The sequence below is a fragment of the Sarcophilus harrisii genome, chromosome 2 (assembly GCF_902635505.1).
Source record: "Sarcophilus harrisii chromosome 2, mSarHar1.11, whole genome shotgun sequence".
NCBI classification, from domain to species: Eukaryota; Metazoa; Chordata; class Mammalia; order Dasyuromorphia; family Dasyuridae; genus Sarcophilus; species Sarcophilus harrisii.
The window spans coordinates 643,031,259-643,052,613 of NC_045427.1; the positions used below are offsets into that span (position 1 = coordinate 643,031,259).

Genomic DNA, 21,355 nt, shown 5'->3' on the forward strand with positions numbered 1-21,355 from the left:
GATCTCTCTACTGTTCTACCTATCTGCCCCTGTAGGAAACTGTAACTTTGCTCAATTCTCTAGCTGTAAATTTCTGGTAATTCTAATTTTTCTCTCCACTACAAACAAGACAAGGATTAGCAAGAGATGAATAGAAATTGAAATCGAGGAAGAGAGTCGATTCTCTGTAAATGTGAGGAATTTCCTAATTTAGGACTCAGAGCTATTAAGATGGCACTTCTGGCTTTTCATTTACTGTAAACTTCAGGAAACATCAAGGAAAGGGGCCGTGTAAACCTAAGGGATATTGCCCCTCAGCTAAAGAATGACAGTTTGTTCTATCAGGGTGTGACTGATTAAATCTCCAGGGACAAAGAGGTCTTTCTGGTCCCGATTCAGCTGTTTGAGTTATTATGACTTTAGGGAAATTTCTTCCTCTGCTAATCTCTTAGCACTGATTTATGATCCTATAAATTTCTCTTCATGAAGCCTTTCCTGCACACTCCTCCCTGCCAGCTTCTAGTACCTTTCTATCCAAAATTCTCTAATTTCTCTGTGTTTTATATATTACTTGGATATGTTATGTCCGTGTTGTCTCTCCCCCCCCCCCATTAGAATGGAAGCTATTTGAGGTCAGGGATTGTTTGGTTTTTGTCTAAGCACCCACCCTAAAGTGCTTAGTAATTGCTTACTGACTGGCTTACTGCCTTTGAACCTCAAAGATTTCTTCCAGTCCTGAATCTATGATCCTAAATCTTAATATTTTTTAGTATGAAGGATAGTAAGTAGCCTGGTAGAGTGAATCATGAAGAGGAAGAACTCATGGCTCTTGGTAAATATCATGGCCTGGATTTGAGGGCCCAAAGATGTATGCCCATATTGTCATTCATGCCTTCTGGTTTTTGAATGATTGAGTATAAATGAAATAATGTGCTTAATTTGCACTGACAAATACCTTTCCTGCCTAAATTATATTTGTTCCTTTTTTTTATCGCCAGGAGAATTTTTTTTAACTTCCCTATTCTTTTTCATTTTGTCTTTGTTGAATGAATGAATGATTGATTGACTGAAACAGTGGCTTAATATATACATGACCTACAGTGAGTTCTAAATGTCCTTTTCTTTTGTTGTTTCATTTTTGCTTAGAACCGGCTGTTGAACTACCTCCTGACTTTACTTCACCATGGGATTAAAAAAGCCTCCGGATGGTGGATGGGGCTGGGTGATTGTCGTGGTCTCCTTCTTCACTCAGTTTCTGTGCTATGGGTCCCCACTGGCTGTCGGAGTCTTATACATCCAATGGCTGGATCTCTTCCAGGAAGGGAAAGGAATGACTGCCTGGGTTGGATCCCTCGCCAATGGAGTTGGCTTGATTTTAAGTAAGTAACTCTACATAAATGACTGTTTTGTGAAGGGAAGGGAAGAATCTGGTATTAAGTTGCTTTGGGGATCTCTGAGTTGGAGTTTGAGGAGCTGATCTTCCCCTTGTGGGGCTTCCATTCTCTTCTCTGTAGAAAAAAGACACGATAATCTCCAAAGTCTGTTGACACTTGACATTTGTTACTTTGGGATTTAGGACCATCTCAAAGAGTCATCCTTGCTCAAGTCATGGAGTGTGGGGGACAGGGTAAGGTTTGGAAGCTGAAGGCTATGCTGCCATCCAGTGTGAGCACTGCAGAGTAGGGGTCTTTCTGCATCCATAGGATGTGCTGGTTACTTGCTCATAATCAGTGGTTTGGACACAAGACATTTAGTACTCTTAATTAGTTGGGTGCATTGGGGATACGGAGGCAAGAATAAAATGGTTCTTGCCCTCAAGGAGTGTCCATTCCACTGGATGACATTTGACGTGGATTCAATCATATCAATACAAGTCAAATCACATTAACTGGAATAAAACAACAACTTGGTAAAGGCAACAGGATGCTAAATTTAAGGCTAGAGGACATGGGTCAAATTCTTAATTCTGCTTAATTCTACTATCCATGTAAACAAGTCATATGACCTCACCTCTGTGGGGCTCTGAAATTAAGGGGTTGCATGAGAGCTTGTTTCCCACCCCTTCTCCTTCTCCAAATACGTTTCCACAATTATCTAATATACTCCTTGAATTTTTGATTAATAGGTCTAATAATGTTGCCAAATCTTAATTTTTTAATGATCACTTTTATACGATAATTCTAACAATCCACAATGAACCTTTTATTGAATTTTGTCTTCCAAGATTATCCTCAAATGCTACAGATATATACTGATCCTTCATGCTTCCTCCTAAGAAACAAGACTCTTCCAAGTTTCTCACTTATCTTGATGATAAGAACTAACAGTTTTATAGTGCCTTTACATTTGCTAAACACATGGACTCATTTTAGTATTACCACAACTCCAGGAAACAGGAAATTCATACATCACTGTCCACATTTTACAGAGAAAACTGCGGGTTAGAGGAGTGATGGAACTTGTCTTTAGTTACATAGCTAGGAAGAATCTAGAGACCATTCTGACTCTGGATCTAACACTCTAGCTACTCTACTAAGACACTGTACAGGAAGAAGTCAATTTTTGTCTGAAAAACGACCCCCACAAGTCTACTGTTTTACAAGTTGTTGAACTTCTCCTGGGCATGAAGCCTGAGCTGTTAGAACATCCCTCAGAGTCCTACCTCCTGTAAGCCTCCATCTAGCCCTGACACTTGTCTATGTCAATCATTAACAGAACCCTTTTAGAGTAGTTTGTCCAGTGGCCTAATGTTCTCATCAGTCATGGCCTATCCATCAGATTGCTCTCCTAAGGACTCATTGCAGTCTTGTAGGAAAAGCTGGAAGAGACTCTAAGGCTCTCATTAGATATGTGGCTTTGGAAAAACCTTTTATTTCCCGGGTACCTCCTCATCCTCATCTATAAAATAAGGGATTGTGTGAGAGGACACTTTGAATCTGCAGCCCATTGTCGCAGGGCAAAAGTCCCAGCAGAACCATCTTCTTCCATCCTTTCAAACCCACTTGACCCACTCCAACTTTCCTCCAGGAGAAAGAGGGAGATTCTCATCTTTAGGTATAAAAATCGTTTGTTAGGTTTTATAGGTTGTATTGCAGGGCTTATGGCTGTCAAGCTTTATTATTATTTTTTCACTGTTGTGTGATATAGTCTGAGCGTAAATGGACTTCAGAAGCAGAAATATAACCGAATGATCATAAGCAGGTCTTCCATCACAGCAGTCCCCAAAAGGCATCTATGTGCTGAGGTCTGCCAATCAATCACAAAAAGGCCGATCCACAGTCCTTTGGGAAAGACTTCGTTAGAGACAATTTACACTTTTGGGGCTTCCTTCCACCCTCACAAGGAGTGTGGCAGATTGTAGTGTGAACATGGGTAGCGAGTTAAAAATCTGCTGGCGTTTGGCTAGGTACTTCTCTTGAGATGATCGTTTTTACTTCTTTACAACATTTTCATCATTTTCAAAAATTTTTCCTTTGCTCTTCTCCCTTTTTAATCTTTTTGGACTAGATCTTTGATTAATCACTTAATCAGCAAACATTTATTAAGCACTTACTACATGCTAAGCAAAATTCTAAGTGCTGGTGAAGTATAGAAAGGCAAAAATAACGTCCCTGTTTTCAGACAACTCCCATTCTGATGGGAAGACAACATGTCAATAGCTAGGTACACACAAGATATATTCACAGGTCAAAAGGAAGATAATCTTGGAGGGAAGAAACTAATACGGAAGTGGGACAAACTTCCTGTAGATAGTGAGAGTTGATCTGATTTTTGAAAAGGGAGTCAGGGGAAAAAAGTAAGAAGGGGGAGCTTTCCAGGAATGAGGGGTAAATGTCTGGAGCAAAGATTCCATCTGATCCTGGAGACAAGAGGGAGCCTTTTTTTTGTGGTCAGAACTACTCATTAGGAACATCAATTTGGCAGTCAATGGATTCCAGTGGGGAGAGACTCTGAGAGAGGGAGACCCACTGCCACAAGAGGGCATGTGTGAGGGCTCCTTGGAAAGATCCAACTGGAGGTGACCTGAGGTGGGATCTAGGGAACTTCTAGTGTGGAAACCTCTCTGCCCTACAGATTGGCAACTCCTTTTTAACAGATAGTTTTAGAGTTGCCTGCAGCATTGAGTCATATGTATGGGCAAACAATTAAATGACATAATCAAATAGTAATTTCCTTATAATACAGCTGAAAATTGTCAGATTAGGTGATCTCTATGGTCCCTTCTGGGAGGCACCAATCCCACTGTCCTGTACCCAGATCAGATCACCCCTAAAGTAATATGTTCCAAACTGGGTGCCTGACCCATTTTAGAGAAACTTTTGATGAGCTGGACAATGTCAAGAAGACAGCGGCTGTGATGGTGAAGGACCTCAGGGATAAACCAGGGGAGGATCTGTTTAAGGAACTGAAACATTTAAATTAGAGAAGAAAAGACTTGGGAAGGACAGGGAGACCTCATAACCAGCTTCAATTATGTGGAAGAGAGCCTAAAATTGCTTAATTTGGTCCCTGAGGGGAGAATAAAAATCATGTGCTGGAAGCTTTGGATGCTCAGATTTAGGCTGATAATTTGAGCTATTTAAAATGTTGTTTTAGGGCATAATAAGGTCCCTCTCATTTGAAGTCTTCGAGCAGTCTGGAAAGTCATCTTAAAGAGTTGATGCTTATTAGATAGATTGCCCCTGAGGTCCTTCCAATCTTGAAACTTTGAGCTGTTGTGATCTCTAAGGCCCTTTCCAGCTCTGAGTGAATGAAAGAAATGGATAAACAAAAACAGCACTTATTAAGGCCTTATTTTGTGCCAAGAGCTGGAGCTGCAAAACAGAAGCAAAGTCAATCTTGTCCTCAAGGAGTTTATGGTCCAGTAATAGGGAAATAACATCCTAAACCCAATGAAGTATTGGTCAGCTATCTTTAGGAGTGCGCTTTCCTGTTCAGTATTAGAGCAGGGGTCCTCAAACTTTATTTTAAATAGGGAGCCAGTTCACTGTCCCTCAGACTGTTGGAGGGTCGGACTATAGTAAAACAAAAACTTCATAGCTCTGGGTGAGGGGGATAATCGTCCTCAGCTGCTGCATCTCGCCCGTGGGCCATAGTTTGAGGACCCCTGATTTAGAGGTTTATTATCTTACGGCTTTTACATTTCTTAGAGGCCAGATGTATATGTCTCCTTTAACAGTCTGAGAATTCCAAGATTTCCCATCATTTGAGTAAGGTATTTCCAAGTCATAAAGGTTCCTAGTTAATTATGAAGAACAAATGTTGCTTATACCCATTGGATTTATAAACACTGACCTGAAACGATGGCAGAAGCGGGAAGGTCTACAGATAAATTAGGACTCCATGAAATCAGAAGTACAATAAAAAGTGAACATCTTTGCTGGAGGTTTGTCCCTGTTTGTGCTGACAGAACTGTAACAGTCTGCTCTTCAATCAGCAATCGGTTTTCCTTTGTGTGGGTCACAGAAATAGGTGAAATACAGTCCTCTTCTGATGACTCATTTTGGTGGGAAGGAGACCCGAACCCTTGAATGCTATGCTCAAACTCTGATGGGTTTTGCTGGGATAGAAAGGTTTTATATTTGGGCCAGGCAAGGGACCACTGTGTTTGTTCATGGAGAACCAGCCTGTAGAAGTGTGAGTCCAACTTCTCTGCTGAAGGATGAAATCTTCATTGCCATCAAATCACTAGAACTATCCATATATATATATATATATATATATATAATATATATATATATTAGCAAAGCTAATCAATCAGACCTGAGAGCCTAGAGTACAGAGCCGAAGTGTTTAGTGACCACCTGCTGTATACATCCTTCAGGAAGCAAAAGTTGCTCTGGGGGAAATTGGGAGGTGCACCAAATGGTGACTGTCATTGATGACCTAAGAGTCCCTAGGAATCTGGAACTTTTTATTTCCTCTTAAATGTTTCTTCAGGCTGGGGAGGGGGAAATCGCAGCTCTGCTGAACTTACTGTTTGTTTTTGTTTTACTTTTAGGTCCCATATGTAGCCTCTGTGTTTCATACTTCGGTGCAAGACCCGTCACGATTTTCAGCGGCTTCCTGGTGGCAGGGGGCCTCATGATCAGCGCCTACGCCCCAAACATTTACTTTCTGTTTTTTTCCTATGGAACTGTTGTTGGTAAGAACCTTGTAATTATCCAGGGGTTTTAACTGTGTACAAATCAATTGATATTTGTGTGTATGTGTATCAATTAAAAATAGATATAGTCATTTTACATCTTCATTTCTAAATATATTCATCTTCTCTCCATTTATAGAGAACCATCCATTATAAAAAAAAGAATGAGTCACAATAAAATAATAATCAATAGTAGCTAATATCTAGGCTGCTAGGTAACTAAATGGAGAAACATTCGGACTTGAAGTGAGAAAGGTCCGAGTTCAAATCCACCTCAGACATTCTAACTATGTGATCCTGGGCAAGTCATTTAACTTCTGTCTGCTTCAGTTTTCTCATCTGTAAAATGAGACTATTCATAGCACCTATATCCACAGGGTTAGGGTGAGGATTGAATTAAATAATATTTGTAAAGCACTGCCTGGAACATAGTAGGTGATATAGAAATGTTAGCTCTTATTAATATTAAAACCTATTTACAACCAATTCATCCTAATCTAGAGTCGTGATCATCAAGTGAAATAATATTTGTGAGGCACTTCACTCAGTGACTGGCACATAGCATGTGCTATAGAAATCTTAGCCATCATCCTCCCCATCCTCATCCTCATCCTCTATTTATATCTAAAGCTGTTGTGAACATCAGTCAGTTCCAGTGTGAACTAAGTGTTTTGAACACATTAAAGAAGTACCTGGATGTAGCTGCCATTTTTAGGATTGTTATTGTTTCTTTTTAAATGGAAACTTTTTATTTTATTTATTTATTTTTCCCCCTGAGGTAATTGGGGTTAATGACTTGCCCAGGGTTGCACAACTAGAAAGTATTAAGTGTCTGAGGGAGGATTAGAACTCAGGTCCTCCTGACTTCAGAGTGGGTGCTCTACCCACTGCACCACCCAGCTGCCCCAAAGCTTTTTATTTTCAAAATATATACATGGATAATTTTCAACATTCACCCTTACAAAATCTAGTGTTCTAATTTTTTTCCTCCTCTAGATGGCAAGTAATAGGATTGCTATTGTTGTAGTGGGGGCAGTTATTTGTTATTACTAGCTTGGTAGCCCCCTGGCCTAGAGACTGAGAGGTTCGCTCCCCTGCCCACCTTGAATAGACATGGAGTGAAGGGTACCCAAGCCTCCTGACACCCTGACCTATGAGAGGCTCCGAGGGGTCACAGGGCAGAGGGATTGTGTTTCAGTCATGGGTGTTCAGCCTTGGCAAGGGCACGGAGGCAGGAGGTGATGTTTGCCATGAGACAGGAAAGGGCAAGAGGGCCACTGTTCATTGGAGGAGGGGCGAGGGAGTCGGCAAAGTGTAATTTCTGACGATGGGCAAACCTGGGCTCAAAACCAATTTCTTCATGTCCCTTCCTTGCTCTGAAGCCAGCTTCCGCTCTCCCTGCTGTGATCTTTCCGCAGTATCCTTGAGGAGAAACAGTTTTCTAGCCCAGCCCTCCCCCTTTAATTATACTACCAGACAAAACCGGCCTCCTTTTTCTTCCTCTTGCGGAAGGGAAAGTTTTATTGGTCTTTTCCTAGGACTGTCATAAACGATGGTCCTCTGCTTGCTCTTGACCTGCAGTTACCTCAGAGCACTTCTCTGAGACTTCTGCTAAGTCAGCATTTGTGGGGATCTTCTCCTAAAATGAGAATGAGAGCAGCCCTCTAGGGCTTTGCTGGACACTGGCTGTTCTTTGTATCACGGACCCCTTGGGCAGCTTTGGGGAGCCTGTGGGCCCTTTCTCAGAATCAGGTTCTTAAATGCGTAAAATAAAGTCCATAGGATGACAGACTTATGCTGAAATATGGACAGCAGCTTGCTGGTAAATGTTTAACAACCAGCTCTGGCAGATAGCTATACATGTGACAAAGTTTAATCTGCATTATTTGTCATCTCTTCTTTAACTTGGACATTAATAGGACAATAAATCAAACCTTGATTTGTAGCATTTGGTGATTTCTGAGGTGTAAATATTCACACTAACAATTTGTTAATCAGGATTTCTGGGTTTGTATTGGCTGGCTCCAGCATGACCTTAAAACACATACACGTACATGTGTGTGCATATATGTGTACAAGAGAGACAGTATAACATGTGCACGTACACATACACACACAGATAGGGCATGTATCAATTAAAAATAGTCATTTTACATCTTCATACATGTAGAAATACACAAATGGCGACGTGTGTGTGTATGTATGTACATATGTGTAAATATACTATCCTTCCCCCGTTAAAGTTCAGGTTAAGAACCTTAGTTTATCATGGAAAACATGGCTATTTGGAACCATACCTGCTAGCAAATTATCTACTTCCCAAACCTTAGTTTCCTCATCATAAAATGGGAGAAGGGATGGAATAGATGTTCTTTAATGTTCTTTTTAGCACTATATTTGTGATTATAAATCTGAACATGTGAATGACTCTTTGTTCTTTAAAAGTTTCCTGTCCTTGGATACCTTTATGATTCCCCTCCTAAATAAATATCTAAAATAATAATAATAAAATAAATATGGAAGAGACTAAACATGACGTGGAAATGGAAGTGTTAAGTGCCAACTACTTTTTCTCTTCCCTAGTACCAAGTACCTAGTACCAAGGGAACCCTCAGTTCTCTTGTTGTGGTGGAGGAAACCATTAAAATAGTTAATGATGGGGCTGGCAGGTGGTACAGTGCAAAGAGTGTCAGGTCTAGAACCAGAAAGACTTGTTTAAAAAACTATTCTTTATATTACTATCTGAGAGATCCTGGGTACATCATTTAGCTTTTACCTGCCTCAGTTTCCTCATCTGTAAATTGAGGATAACAATGACAGTTATACAGGGTTCTTGTGAGGATCAAATAAGAGAATATTTATAAAGTACTTAGCACAGTGCCTGACAATAGTAAATGCTATATAAATGCTAACTATTATTATAAAGTATACATACATATTTATACATACATACATACATAATCAGTTCAATCTAATTAACCCTTATTTAATATCTGCTTTGTGTTATTTGCTAGCTTGAGTGCTTGGGATTCAAAGACAAAAACCAAAGTGAGTCTTACTTTCAAAGAGTCACCGAAGAAGATTTAAAAAATGAATGGATAGAAAGGGGGTAGACTTCTCAAAGGTGATGGTCTGAGAGTTGAGACTGGAAAGTAGCTAGGGATTCTAAGAGGTGAGAAGGAAGTGTAGACCAAAGCATGGTGAACAGAGAAGTAGAAGGAGGCTGCCAAAGCATGGGGGCAGGAGATGGAATATCAATTTTGGGGAATTCGGTGTTTGGCTGGAAGAGTCTAATTTTGGAAGGCTGCTTGGCAAATGGTGGCTAATAGATGCACCACTCAACTCACATGTTGTGTTTTTTGTTCATATCCATGAGGAACAATTTAAAGAACTAGGGTGTTTGTAACCCGGAGAATAACTGACCAGAGGAGTGTACTGGTGGACTTCAGGCATTAAAGTATACTTTTCTGGAAGAGAAATTGGACCTATTTAGTCCCAGAGAACAGAACCAGCAGGGCAGATCACAGAAACAAAGTCTTGATGTCAAGACAAAACTTCCTAACACCTGTTAGCCCAAACTGAAATGCACTGTCTCAGACTTGTTGGCTTACAGTTCATGGGAAGTCTTTAGGCAGAGGCTGGATGCTCACTGGTTAAGTGGATTTTAGTAAGGCTCACCTATGGGTTGAACTGGATCCCCTCTAACTCTCAAGATCCATAGAGCAATTGGCAATAAAGACTGGAAAACCTGGAGTCAGAATAAGAAAAGCTTTAAGGACTATATTGAGGACTCAAAGGCAATAGAGAATCTTCCATTCCTTGAGTCGGGACAGGGGACAACACATTCAGACCCATGCTTTAGGACTATGGATTTGGCACCTCTGTGGAGGATGAATTCAATGGGGGAGAGGAAAACCAGTTGGGGTACCATGATAATAAATAAATAGATGTATTCAAAGAAAGATTGAGGATTGTCCAAGTTATAATTTGCTGAAGTAATTTCTTTCTTTCCCTTCCTTCCTACCTTCCTTCCTTCCTTCCTTCTTTTCTTCCTGACTTTCTCTCTTTCTTTCTTTCTTTCTTTCTCTCTTTTTCTTTGTCTCTTTGTTTCTTTCTCTCTTTCTCTTTTCTTTCTTTCTCTCTCTTTCTTTCTTTTTTTCTTCCTTTCTTTCTTTCTTTTTTCTTCCTTCCTTTCTTCTTTTTCTTTCTTTCTTTCTTTCTTTCTTTCTTTCTTTCTTTCTTTCTTTCTTTCTTTCTTTCTTTCTTTCTTTCTTTCTTTCTTTCTTTCTTTCTTTCTTTCTTTCTCTCTTTCTCTCTCCCTCCCCCTCTCTCTCTCTCCCTGTTTTAGTTCATGTTTTAGCAAGGAAAATAGAAGACTAGCTTCAAAAATAGGGATCAAGTCTGAAAGCCTGTCAGACTAAAATGAAACTAGGAAAGCTCAGATTGTGTTGACCAGAACAGATTTGGATTTAGGCCAGACAGCTGAGGTTGATGGATAAAGCTTACTTCAAAAGGGCTGTGATTTCACTGGAGAGGTGACTGACGCAGATCTTAGGGGCCCCACACTATTGCTGAGGAGTTTATGAGCTGCTGTGGCCCAAAATAATCACCACCTGGTGGCTCCCCCAAGGCATGAGTGTCTCTCAGCTGATTCGTGGGGGTTAGACACAGTCTGTTTCTGGACCTGTCCTTGAAGTATTAGGATCAGAGTCTGCACTCTGGCTAGTGTGGGTTTTGATCTAAATCACCCCCACACCAGGATGAGCTCTGAGAGTTGGATTTTATTGGAATGCTTAACTGTCCTCCAATAAAACTAGGCAGAGATGAAGAATAAAGAATAAGAAAATAAACCAGTAGCAGTTAAGAGGGAGAAGTGACCAGTTCCTAAGCTATATTTGACTATAGTCATCCCTATTTTTCGATATTGAATAGAATGAAAGAATTTCAAATTTGGAAGGGTCCTGGGAGGCCTTTTGGTCCAACCCATATTTGAAAAGGCTTCCCTTTCACCTCCTAAAACAATCTAGCTGAAAAGTTATCACTTACTCCTACATAAAGATGTCCAATGACCTTCCAAGGTCCACTCTGGCTAGCTCTAATTGCTAGGAAGCTTTTCCTTATGTGAAATTCCTCTCCTTTTTGCTCATGTTCCATCCCCTGGGAAACAGAACTAGTTTTTCTTCCCTTGAATGAGAATTTATCAGATACCGGTCGAGTGATCCCATAACCTCCCGAGTCTGCTCTTCTCCAGCCTCGATGTCCCTAATTGCTTCACTTTATCCTCATGTGGCATGAGCCTGAAGCCTTTTCATCTGATCATTCTCCTTGAATTACTTCATAAGTGACCAAAGTCTTTTCCACAAAAAGCTATCTAAGCCACACACAAGGTCTTGGTGTGAAAACAGGTAAACACAGGAAGAAGAAATTCAGCTCTCACAGCTTGGAGAAGGGCAAGAAAATAGGATAATGGGTCTGTTGATCTTCCAAGGAAGAAGCAACTAGTATTGCCTCTTTTATCAGAGAAAGCAAGGTTGTATTGCTCAATAAGTCAATGGAAGTAAGTAATCACTTTGTGCTAGTCATAGTGCTCAGTGGTATGTAGAGAAAAACAGAAAAGACCCTCAAGGATTTTATGTTTTAATGGTGGAGGCAAATATGAAAATATGAAATATAGGAGATAGGTACAGTCATTGGAAGGTAATTTCAGCAGAGATGGCATTAGCAACTGGTGGGAGGAGTAGAAAAAGTTTCAGCTTGAAGGAAGCCGGGATAATAAAAGGTAGAGGTGCAAAGAAAGGACATTCTAGATATTGGAGTCAGCCAGCACAAAGTCAAGAAGATTATAGATGTAGTATCATGTGTGAGGAACAACCAGCCAGTCTCCCAGTGTGGCCAGATCAGGGGAAGTGGAGATGATAGGAAGATACAGAGAGATTGCCAGAAAGGCTTGGTGAAGGGGAAACTTCCAGGTAACCATTAAGATTAAACCTTCTGCTAACCAGGAGAAATACACAGTAAAAGCAATATTGTGGGATAAAAAATTGTGAATAATTTCATTATTCTCAGCAATATAATAATCTAAGACAATTTCAAAGGATTCATATTGAAGCATACAATCCACCTTCAGAGAAAGAACTGATATTGTTTGAATACAGACTGATGCATGCTATTTTTCTGTCTCTGTCTTTCTGTCCATTCTTTTTTTTTTAATTTGAGTCTTATTTATACAAAAGATTAATATGGAAGTTAATATGGAAAATATGGAAATTAAACACATAAAACATTGGAATGCTTACTATCTCAGGGAGGGAGTAGGGAGAAACAGAGAAGGAGTTTGGGACTCAAAATTTAAAATAAAACGCTAAAAATTATTTAAACATATAATTGTGGGAAAATATTTTTAAACAGATTAAACCCTCTGCTAATGAGATTCAAGGCAGATGTGAAGTAATCTATGATCTAGAAAACTTTGTTAAAAGTTTGGCCAAGTTTCTAATCACTCATGGTCCATGGGATTAATTTGTGCTTTCTTACATAGATGATGTCTTTTTTGTTTTAGGCCTCGGTTGTGGTTTATTATACAATGCAGCAGTGACCATCACATGCCAATATTTTGATAAGCGGCGAGGTCTTGCACTTGGCCTGGTTTCGACAGGTAAGTTTTCTAACTGTAGGAAATGCACAGCCTTTAAACATGTCCAGAAATTAGGATACACAACGAAATTTATTCGAGTTATCTTTCCCCCGTGATAGAAATACAAATAGTTAATATTCTCTATTAATTACCTGAGAGGAACTTTTAGTCACCTTAGTATATAGGGGCCATGTCTAGTCAACTAACACTTAAGATGAAACCATCATCTTATTAAATATTGGTATATATTTTGTCTCCCCTAATTAGGAAGAGTTATTAGGATAAGTAATTAGGAAGAGTAATTAGGAGAGTAGAGAATGTCTCATTTGTTTGTTTCTACTTCCAGGACTTGACACCTCAGAAGTCTTAATAAGGGTTTGTTTATTCATTCATTAGTGTTTGTTCATTTATTCATTTTCCCTCCATGAGAACACATGGAAATATGTATCCTGGATGAAACTTTTCATGTTCTCCTTGCATTTATGCCCTTGTTTTCAACATCCTGTAGGCTGATATATTCATAGTGCATCTCTTCACTGTCCTTGGGCAGTGCATATCTGTGAAATGATAGTTGGTCAGTGTAGAGGCACTGAAGTCTGTAATCTTAGCATGGTGAGATTGTTGGATTCTGGGCTGTGATTTAGTGTAAAGATGTGCTCACCAATGGAGTCACTTTACATTTATATATTCTTTTCCCTTTTCCCAATTTCAAGTAAGTAATTTAGAAAAAAAAGTCTATTTAAATTTCTTTTTTCTTGATTTGAGATCGTAAGAGCTTTCTTTTGAGGAAGATAAAATTTGTTTTATTCTTAAGAAGTTGATGTCACAATTTTGAAGAGTTGCACTTAAATCTACACTAGGCATTAATGGGTCACATTTGCCTCATAATTAGAAAAAAATGTATCAAATATTTTCCACAGAATAAAATTAATAACTTGAGTGTCTTTGGTGTTATTTAGTCTATAAAACACTTTTCTTCACAACAGCTCTATGAAGGGGATAAATATTGTCATCCCCACTTGGAAGTTATGGAAACTGAGGCTTACAGGGGTTAAATGGCATGTCCTAGGGCAACCCAGCTAGAAAATATCTGAGGATGGATTTGAACTTACCTGATTCTAAAGCCAGTGCTCTATCATTATTATTATCAACAAATTATTATTGTAACTGTTATTATCAATAAAAAATAACTGGCATGAATATAGTACTTTGAGCTTTGTAAAATGCTTTATTCACAACCCCATGAGGGAAGTGGGGTAAATTTTATTATCTCCATTTCACAAATGGAGAAATTCATCAGAATCAGGGAAGATAAGTAATTTACCCATTTTCACAAACTAGTGGCCAAGCTGGGATTCAAGCTGATATTTTTTCTGTCTCTTTGGCATAGCGACTTTACTACAAAACAATAGAACCACATCTCATGGCTTTCAGTTTAGAAGGTCTTGGAAGTCTTGTAGCAAATTTAATGGAGGCTTGATGCATAAAAGAGGCAGCATGGAGAAGGGATGGAAAGATGGCCTTAGAGTCAATAAAAGCTGGGCACAGCCCCTTCTCTTTATCTATAAAATGGGGACAATAATTGCACCATCTCAAATGCGATAATGCATATCATATGTCATATATCTGTTAGCTATTATTCTCTTAGGATGTAAGGCTTTGAGGACACCAGAATCCAAAGACCAACTTTTTCCCCCCATGATAGTCAGTAAAATGCTTTATCATGCATTGTTTTTCAAGTTTTATATACATATGAAATGCTAATGTTATTGTTATTGATTGCACTTCTTAATGAAACTGTCATCTCCAGAAAAATATTGTTTCTTGAAGGCAGAGCTGAATGTACTTTTGGTTTTGTATTCCCAGAATCTAGCAAAAGGCCTGTCTTTTCAGAATTAGGACTTTTGGGATGAGCCAAATGAGTGAATGAATGAATCTGATCTGAATTAATCTCCTTCCCCAGGACATACACTTCTTCTTCTCCAGGGTGCTCCTGGCCAAGACCTCTTATAAAGTCTCCACAGGGAATCCACCTAGTATTCTCAGGGTAGATAGAGATTCCTCTAGATTGAGAGTTGCTCTGTCTATTTTTTTTTTCACATACTGGTCATCTGGTGATGCTTATGGACTCCTTTTCAAAGTAACATTTTATTTTATTTTGTTTTTTGTTTGTTTGTTTGTTTTGGAGGGATTTAGAGAGGCAATTGAGCTTAAGTTGACTTGTCCAGGATCACATAGTAAGTATCTCAGGTCAGATTTGAACTAAGATACTTCTGATTTTAAGGTTGGTGTTCTATCCACAGAATAATATTTTAATGCAAAAGGTAAAATTGATAGGATTACAAAGTCAACTAATTAAACTGAAACAAAGATATCAAAATAGTATTTTAAAAAACAAGTTCGTGGGCCCCAGCATAAGAACTCCTGCTCTAGAGCTCTGGACATCATGGAGATTTTCTTAGAGCATATGGATTGCCAATCTAGTGCCTCCTATATGCCAGCTGGCAGACTCATTTCCCTATATTTTTTGGATGATATCAATAGAGAGTAGAAGTACTTCGTAAATATATTTTAAACTTTTTTCATCTCCCCAGCCTTGCAACTAAGATTCTGCCCTCCATCCCCACAGCACCTTGTCAGTTATGATTCTTGGACAAATAAATCTTAAGACTTGTTGGCCACTGAGTTCTGTGATTCTCTGAACATATAATTTAAAATCTTTTTTTAAATGTTAACAGTGCTGACAGCCTCAGGATAGATTATTCGTTCATTTATTCAGTCAATCAATCAGTAGTCAATAAAAATTCATTGAGTGCCTACAACATGCCAGGTCCTGTGTTAAATGATGGGGATTCAAAAAGTGGTTAAAGGAATGTCTTTACCCTTAAGGAGCTCATAATCATTCAACATTTATTCTTTGAGCACCTACTATGTACCAGGCCAGCTATAAAATAAAGACAAAAACCAAATAATTCCTACCCTCAAAAAGCTAACATCCTACTGATTCCCATTTCTTTTTTTAGCTCTTTGTATTCTTTTAGTATATGACTCAAGTAACCACGACTTAAAAAAGGCGTTCTAGAATTCCAAAGGGGCATATGTTTATGCAGTACACCACATGCTCACCATCCACTTGATCTGGTCCTGGGCATCTGGGACTGACAGACAGATGGAGAATTCTTGGTGAAGAATGTGCTCCAGATATCAATGGACTCTTCTATCACTGTGTCTCTTTCTTTTGGGTGTAAACTACTTTAATGGATGATCGTTTTTGTAAAAACAAAAAACATGCTTTTGTAAGAGTAGATTATTTCCTCCCTCTTGTTTCATGAGGGTATTTTTCAGTGCAATTCAAAACTTTAAAACATTAATTTTCCTATTCAAGTGAGTCCTAAAAGGATTGAGGCTAGTGTGACTTAATTGGACTTGGGGATTAAAAGCTCTGGTTTGGAGTTCTAGGACTGTTGCCAAATGGTTTTTTCACTGTGAGCAAATAACTTCCTTCTCAGAGCCTCAATTTTCTCCTCTACCAAATGAGAAGATAGCCCATGGAATCTCCAAACTCCCTTTAAACTCTGATATTCTAAACCATACTGTGTATTTATGGTTTGAGAGCACCTGCTCATTAGAGTACTGTAGATTGATGTTGACCCAACAATGAGGAGCGTCCCACCTGGGATAGGACACAAGGTTCCCTTGCCCACAATATTTTCTTTCCTCTCAGTAGATTTACAGTACCCAACTTGTTCACTTTAAGATCTCAGACCAGGGAGATAAAGGAAGGGGAGTATCAAGCAGTCCCTTTAGATCAAAGTGAACACGCAGGCTCTTTGGATGCTCTCCAGAGAAGACTATGTTGGAAACAAGCAGAGAACAATCCATTAATCACCTATAATGAGGCACAGTGAATATCCCCTGATTTAGCACATAGTCTCAGGATGTGGCTTCAATTAATTTATGAGACGTATTTGCAAGTGATTTCTGTGTTCCCTTTTATATTCTTGCTTCCTATTATTGTTACCTTATTACATACTTACTAAACTCACCTTATTACACACTTCTTTATTACCTTATTACATACTTTCTAAACTTCCTAAACTAACCAGATGGGGGAGGGGAGTGGTCAAAGGGACCAGAAACAAGAGACAATTTTATTATAGTGGATGTTGAGGAATCCTGGTGAGGTGAGAGATTGGAAGCAGAAAAACCAGAGATTGGAAGCAGAAAAACCAATCTAAATTTTACTTACTTATCTACTTGCTAATGCTAATAGTCATTACCTAATAGAATGTATGTTACGTGAGGGAGGGAACTATTTCTTTTTTTGATTTTTTTTCATCTCCAGCCTAATATATAGTAGATGTTTGATGAATACTTATTAAATGAATGCATGAACGTACACTTCTTCCTATTTAAAAAAAATCTCTGCATTTGGAATTTCCTATAAAATGGTACCAAGCTTGCTAGGAAAACGTGACCCGAGAGACCAAAACTTAACCTTGAGATTCTCTCTTAGCATGAATCATTATGATAAAGACTGAGTGGTCCTTTTTTCCTTTCCAGGATCCAGTGTTGGGCTTTTTATATATGCTGCACTTCAACTCGAACTGCTTGAACTATATGGATTAGATGGATGTCTGCTTATTGTGGGAGCCTTGGCACTTAATATATTACCCTGTGGCACTTTGATGAGACCCTTGGATTTCTCTAAACCCTCTCTGCCAGAAAAAGAACTCGTCCAATATTCTATATACAACGAGAAGGAAAAGTCCCTGGAGGAGAACATTAGCATTCTTGAAAAAGGCTACAGTGAAGAAAAATTTGTGAGACCTTTGACCATCAGTGATTCCAAACAGGAGAACCTGTTGCCCGAGAAGGAGTCAGCCACAGTGCAATCAAAAGAAACCGATGTCTACAAGAAGAAAGTGGTGGAACAGAAGAAATTTTGTAAGCAGCTGGCCAAGAGAAAATGGCAGCTGTGCCAGAACTATTGGGCAGAGACAGTCAGCTTATTCAAGAATAGAGTCTTTTCTGCACTTTTCATCTCCATCTTGCTTTATGACATTGGGGGCTTTCCAAGTTTGCTGCTAATGGAAGATGTTGCCAGAAGTGCCAACGTGAAGGACGAAGAGTTTGTTGTGCCCTTGATTTCCATCATCGGTGTCATGACGGCTATCGGAAAGGTTCTCTTAGGGGTCCTGGCCGATATCAAGTTTGTCAATACTACGTATCTCTACGTGGCCACCTTGATATTGACTAGTATGACCTTGTGTGCAATTCCCTTTGCCAAAAGCTATATTTCCTTGGCAATACTCTCTGGGCTGATAGGGTTTTTCACCGGCAGCTGGTCCATCTTCCCCTATCTGACTACCAAGATTGTGGGAATTGAGAAATTGACCCACGCCTTTGGAATTTTGATGTTTTTTGCAGGACTTGGAAACAGCCTGGGACCACCCATTGTTGGTAAGATTTGGGGATGGGGGGTTGACCATAATGAAAATCAGCAAAATATGTTTTCTTTTGTTGCTTAGTAACCAACCAACCAACAATAATTTATTAAATCCCTACTATGAATCAGGTACAGTTGATCAGATGCTCTATCCACTTTGCCATGTGGGAGTCAAAGGAGTTTCTGTCTAGTAAGCGGAATATAATTCACAGACAGATAAGCACTTAGGTGGAAGAGTTATGATTTTAGTGTGAAGAACCCTCTGGGTGTTCACTCACCCACCTCGGTTCATGACTAGCCCATGACTGAGGAAATCAACCCTGGGCCGTTGCTTGAGAAAAATGAGTTATCCAGAGTCACACAGATAATAAATGTCGGGGGTGGGATTTGAACTCAGGTCTTGTCTGACAAGTCAGTGGGCTCTCTGACCAGAACACCACCTCCAAAGCTTAGGCAAAATCATTTCTGCTGGGAGCGGGTGCTGTTGGGGGCACAGATAGGATTCACTTTGGGGAATCTGGGGAAAATGATCCATCCATTCTTTTTGGCAGGTTGGTTTTACGACATGACCCAGAGCTACGACCTCGCGTTCTTCTTTAGCGCATTTTGCGTCCTGCTCGGCGGGTTGATTCTGCTGGTTGCTGCCTTACCTTGGGGAAACATGTGTCACAGAGACAGCACCAAAACGGCCCCAAAGCCTTACATTTACCAACCTGCATCTCAAGTGTAAGAGAACACCGGGATGCTCCTTATTGTCACTTTGTGCTCACTCTCTAGCAAAGTCCTCAAGAGATTTTGCCAGTGGCTCAAGCAGCCAAGACTCTTTTTCTATTAGACCAATTCCCCGGTAGCTGGTTCTCAGCGGCCATCACTGTCCCTCCTCCCCAGCCCCACTAAGTGGGGTCTCTTTTGCTACACCGTCACCACCAAGGCCTTGAAACGGTAGCAGGTTTGGATGGCACGAGGAGATGCCCCTCTGCTTCAAGGAGTGACATTTCCCGGCTCGCTTTGCCAGCCCCATGATGAGATTCCCAGAAGTCTTCTGCATTTCAAACTGTGAAGCCGCGTGATGAGATGCGCACAGCAAAGCCACTGGGGTCTTCCGGATCCTCTCTTCTCTTGATGACGTTAGTCGATTAACCACTTGAAGTTTTGTTTTAAAAACTGATCGAGAGAAGAAACCCAGATTCACCAGGGAATGGAATTATTTCCTGGAAAGGGGCATTTAAAATGGCAGCTGGGCCGGATGACAGTCCCTGTTGGGATACCATGATATTCGCCTTCTTTTTTGTGTCCTAAGCATCTTGTTCTTTCAGTGTCCTACTGAACCCACCCTCAGCCCAGTTCCCTGGCCTCCAGGAGTTTGCAAAGGAGCAGGTGAGCTCCCGCCACGTTGCTGTCCCCAAGACCTTTGCTAAATAAAACAGAAGTCGCTCTCATTAGGTGGTAGCTACTTAATAGATGCTCTGCCAAGGAAGAGGCCGGGTGAGAGGGCGGCATTTCTAGCTCCGGGTTTCCAAATTGGAAATCGGGGTTTCGACCATTCCATGAGTGCAAACGGGAACCTTCCCTTAGGCTGGAACACAGCCCGGGCGCACGATGGCACATCTGCCAGCTGAAGTGTTGCTACTACAGATGTGGCCATTCTTCCATGATAACTGTTTACAATGTTTTTCTTCAGATCTGGGGGGAGCCGGGGCTATTGGGGGTGAGGGCGTTGGTTAGTTGGGGAGGAGGAGGAGTGGAAAACTGGTGCTTTCGCCTAGCTTGTCCTAGGAAACCCATGTTAGAGAGAAAAGAAAAAGAGCCATTTAACAAGTCCACATTGCTCCAAGGGCCTTCCCGTGGGGAAAGAATAATTCTCTTGATGCTCAAAAAAGAGGGGAAAAAACACTTAAGATCTTGAGGAGGCTTTTTAAACAGGAACTCCCTTTCCCTAGTGCCAAAATTCTCTCCTAATTGTGTTGGAAGTATTCGATGTGAATTTTCTCTGTTGTCGTTCTTCTGAGGCGTCTAAAGCACTTTACAATCACGAATTGCCTCACGATGTCCTAGGGAAAGAAGGAGTCAAGCCTTTGGTAGATGGGAAAACTTAGAGAGGGAGAGATCTAGGCACTTGCTTGAGGTCACCCTACAAGGCAGTGATGGCTCTGGATCGAACTCCCGGCCTCCCCTCACAGCATTTCTGGGAACCTCTGTTCTTGCTCCCCAGTCACTCTGAGGTATTTGCTGCTAAGGACAGTTATTAAGAGAGAAACAAAAACTCTGGCTTTTGTGTTGAAGCATTTTTTTTTTCCAGCGTACGTTCAGGATGCACATCTCCATAATGGACGTAAATGACAAGCTTTTTAATCTCATGTGATATGGGCGTATTGACCGTGAGGGTATCTTTTTGTCATACGTGTCTGTTCATTTTGCTCTGTTCTTGTTTTTCACAGTCTCAGAAATGCATTTTCAGTTACAATAAAACATCTTTTATTTCAATTTAGGCGGCTTTTTCTGAGTGGTCCCTTTTATTATCCCATTTTTCCAGCATGCAAACCAGAGGGGTCAAAATATGGAGTTGCAAATCCATCTCCACTCTATCTGGAACAGCAGCTAGAGCGCTGGGCTTGGAGCCAGGAAGACCCAAGTTCCTGCTTCAGGCGCTTATTAGCTATGTGATCTTGGGCAAGTCAATACCTCTATTTGCCTCAGTTTCCTCAACTATAAAATGGGGATAATAATAGGCTCTACCTCCCAAATTCATGATGATCAATCATGATGATTATTTTGAAGTACTTAGCGTAGTGCCTGATACACAGTAGGCACTTATAAATGCTTGTTTCCTTACTTCCTTTCTCCCTCTCAGCTCAGTATATCACTTACATGGTATTTTGCAATTCAGTACAAAAGGGCATTTACCCCGACAGAAAGGAAATGGCTCTTGTGTTCAAGAGCTTACAGACTTCTGAAGGAGCAAACCATGTCCAGTTTAGAACGAGGAAAATCAGGGATGGAGAGAACATGGGTGACTGGGGAGACTACCAGAAATGGGCCTTGAAGGAAGTTAAATTTTCTGGAGGATGATGAAGGGAGATGTCCATGCAGCCTGGAATACACGGAGGTAGCAGAGAGGATTTCCAGTCTGTATGGGATGCAAAAAGCA

At 40.2% G+C, this 21,355-nt stretch overlaps 1 protein-coding gene across 1 annotated transcript in view; it reads left to right on the forward strand.

Annotated features, from left to right (window-relative positions):
- Positions 1-20,696, forward strand: part of SLC16A9 (solute carrier family 16 member 9) — a 39,981-nt gene extending 19,285 nt beyond the window's left edge. Inside the window, exons 2-6 of the mRNA XM_031956947.1 lie at positions 1,126-1,358; positions 5,981-6,124; positions 12,684-12,779; positions 17,322-18,221; positions 18,759-20,696. Of these exons, the coding sequence (XP_031812807.1) occupies positions 1,163-1,358; positions 5,981-6,124; positions 12,684-12,779; positions 17,322-18,221; positions 18,759-18,937 (1,515 nt within the window). The 5' untranslated portion in view covers positions 1,126-1,162 and the 3' untranslated portion in view covers positions 18,938-20,696. The remainder of the gene's footprint in view (positions 1-1,125; positions 1,359-5,980; positions 6,125-12,683; positions 12,780-17,321; positions 18,222-18,758) is intronic.
- Positions 20,697-21,355: the final 659 nt, after the last annotated feature.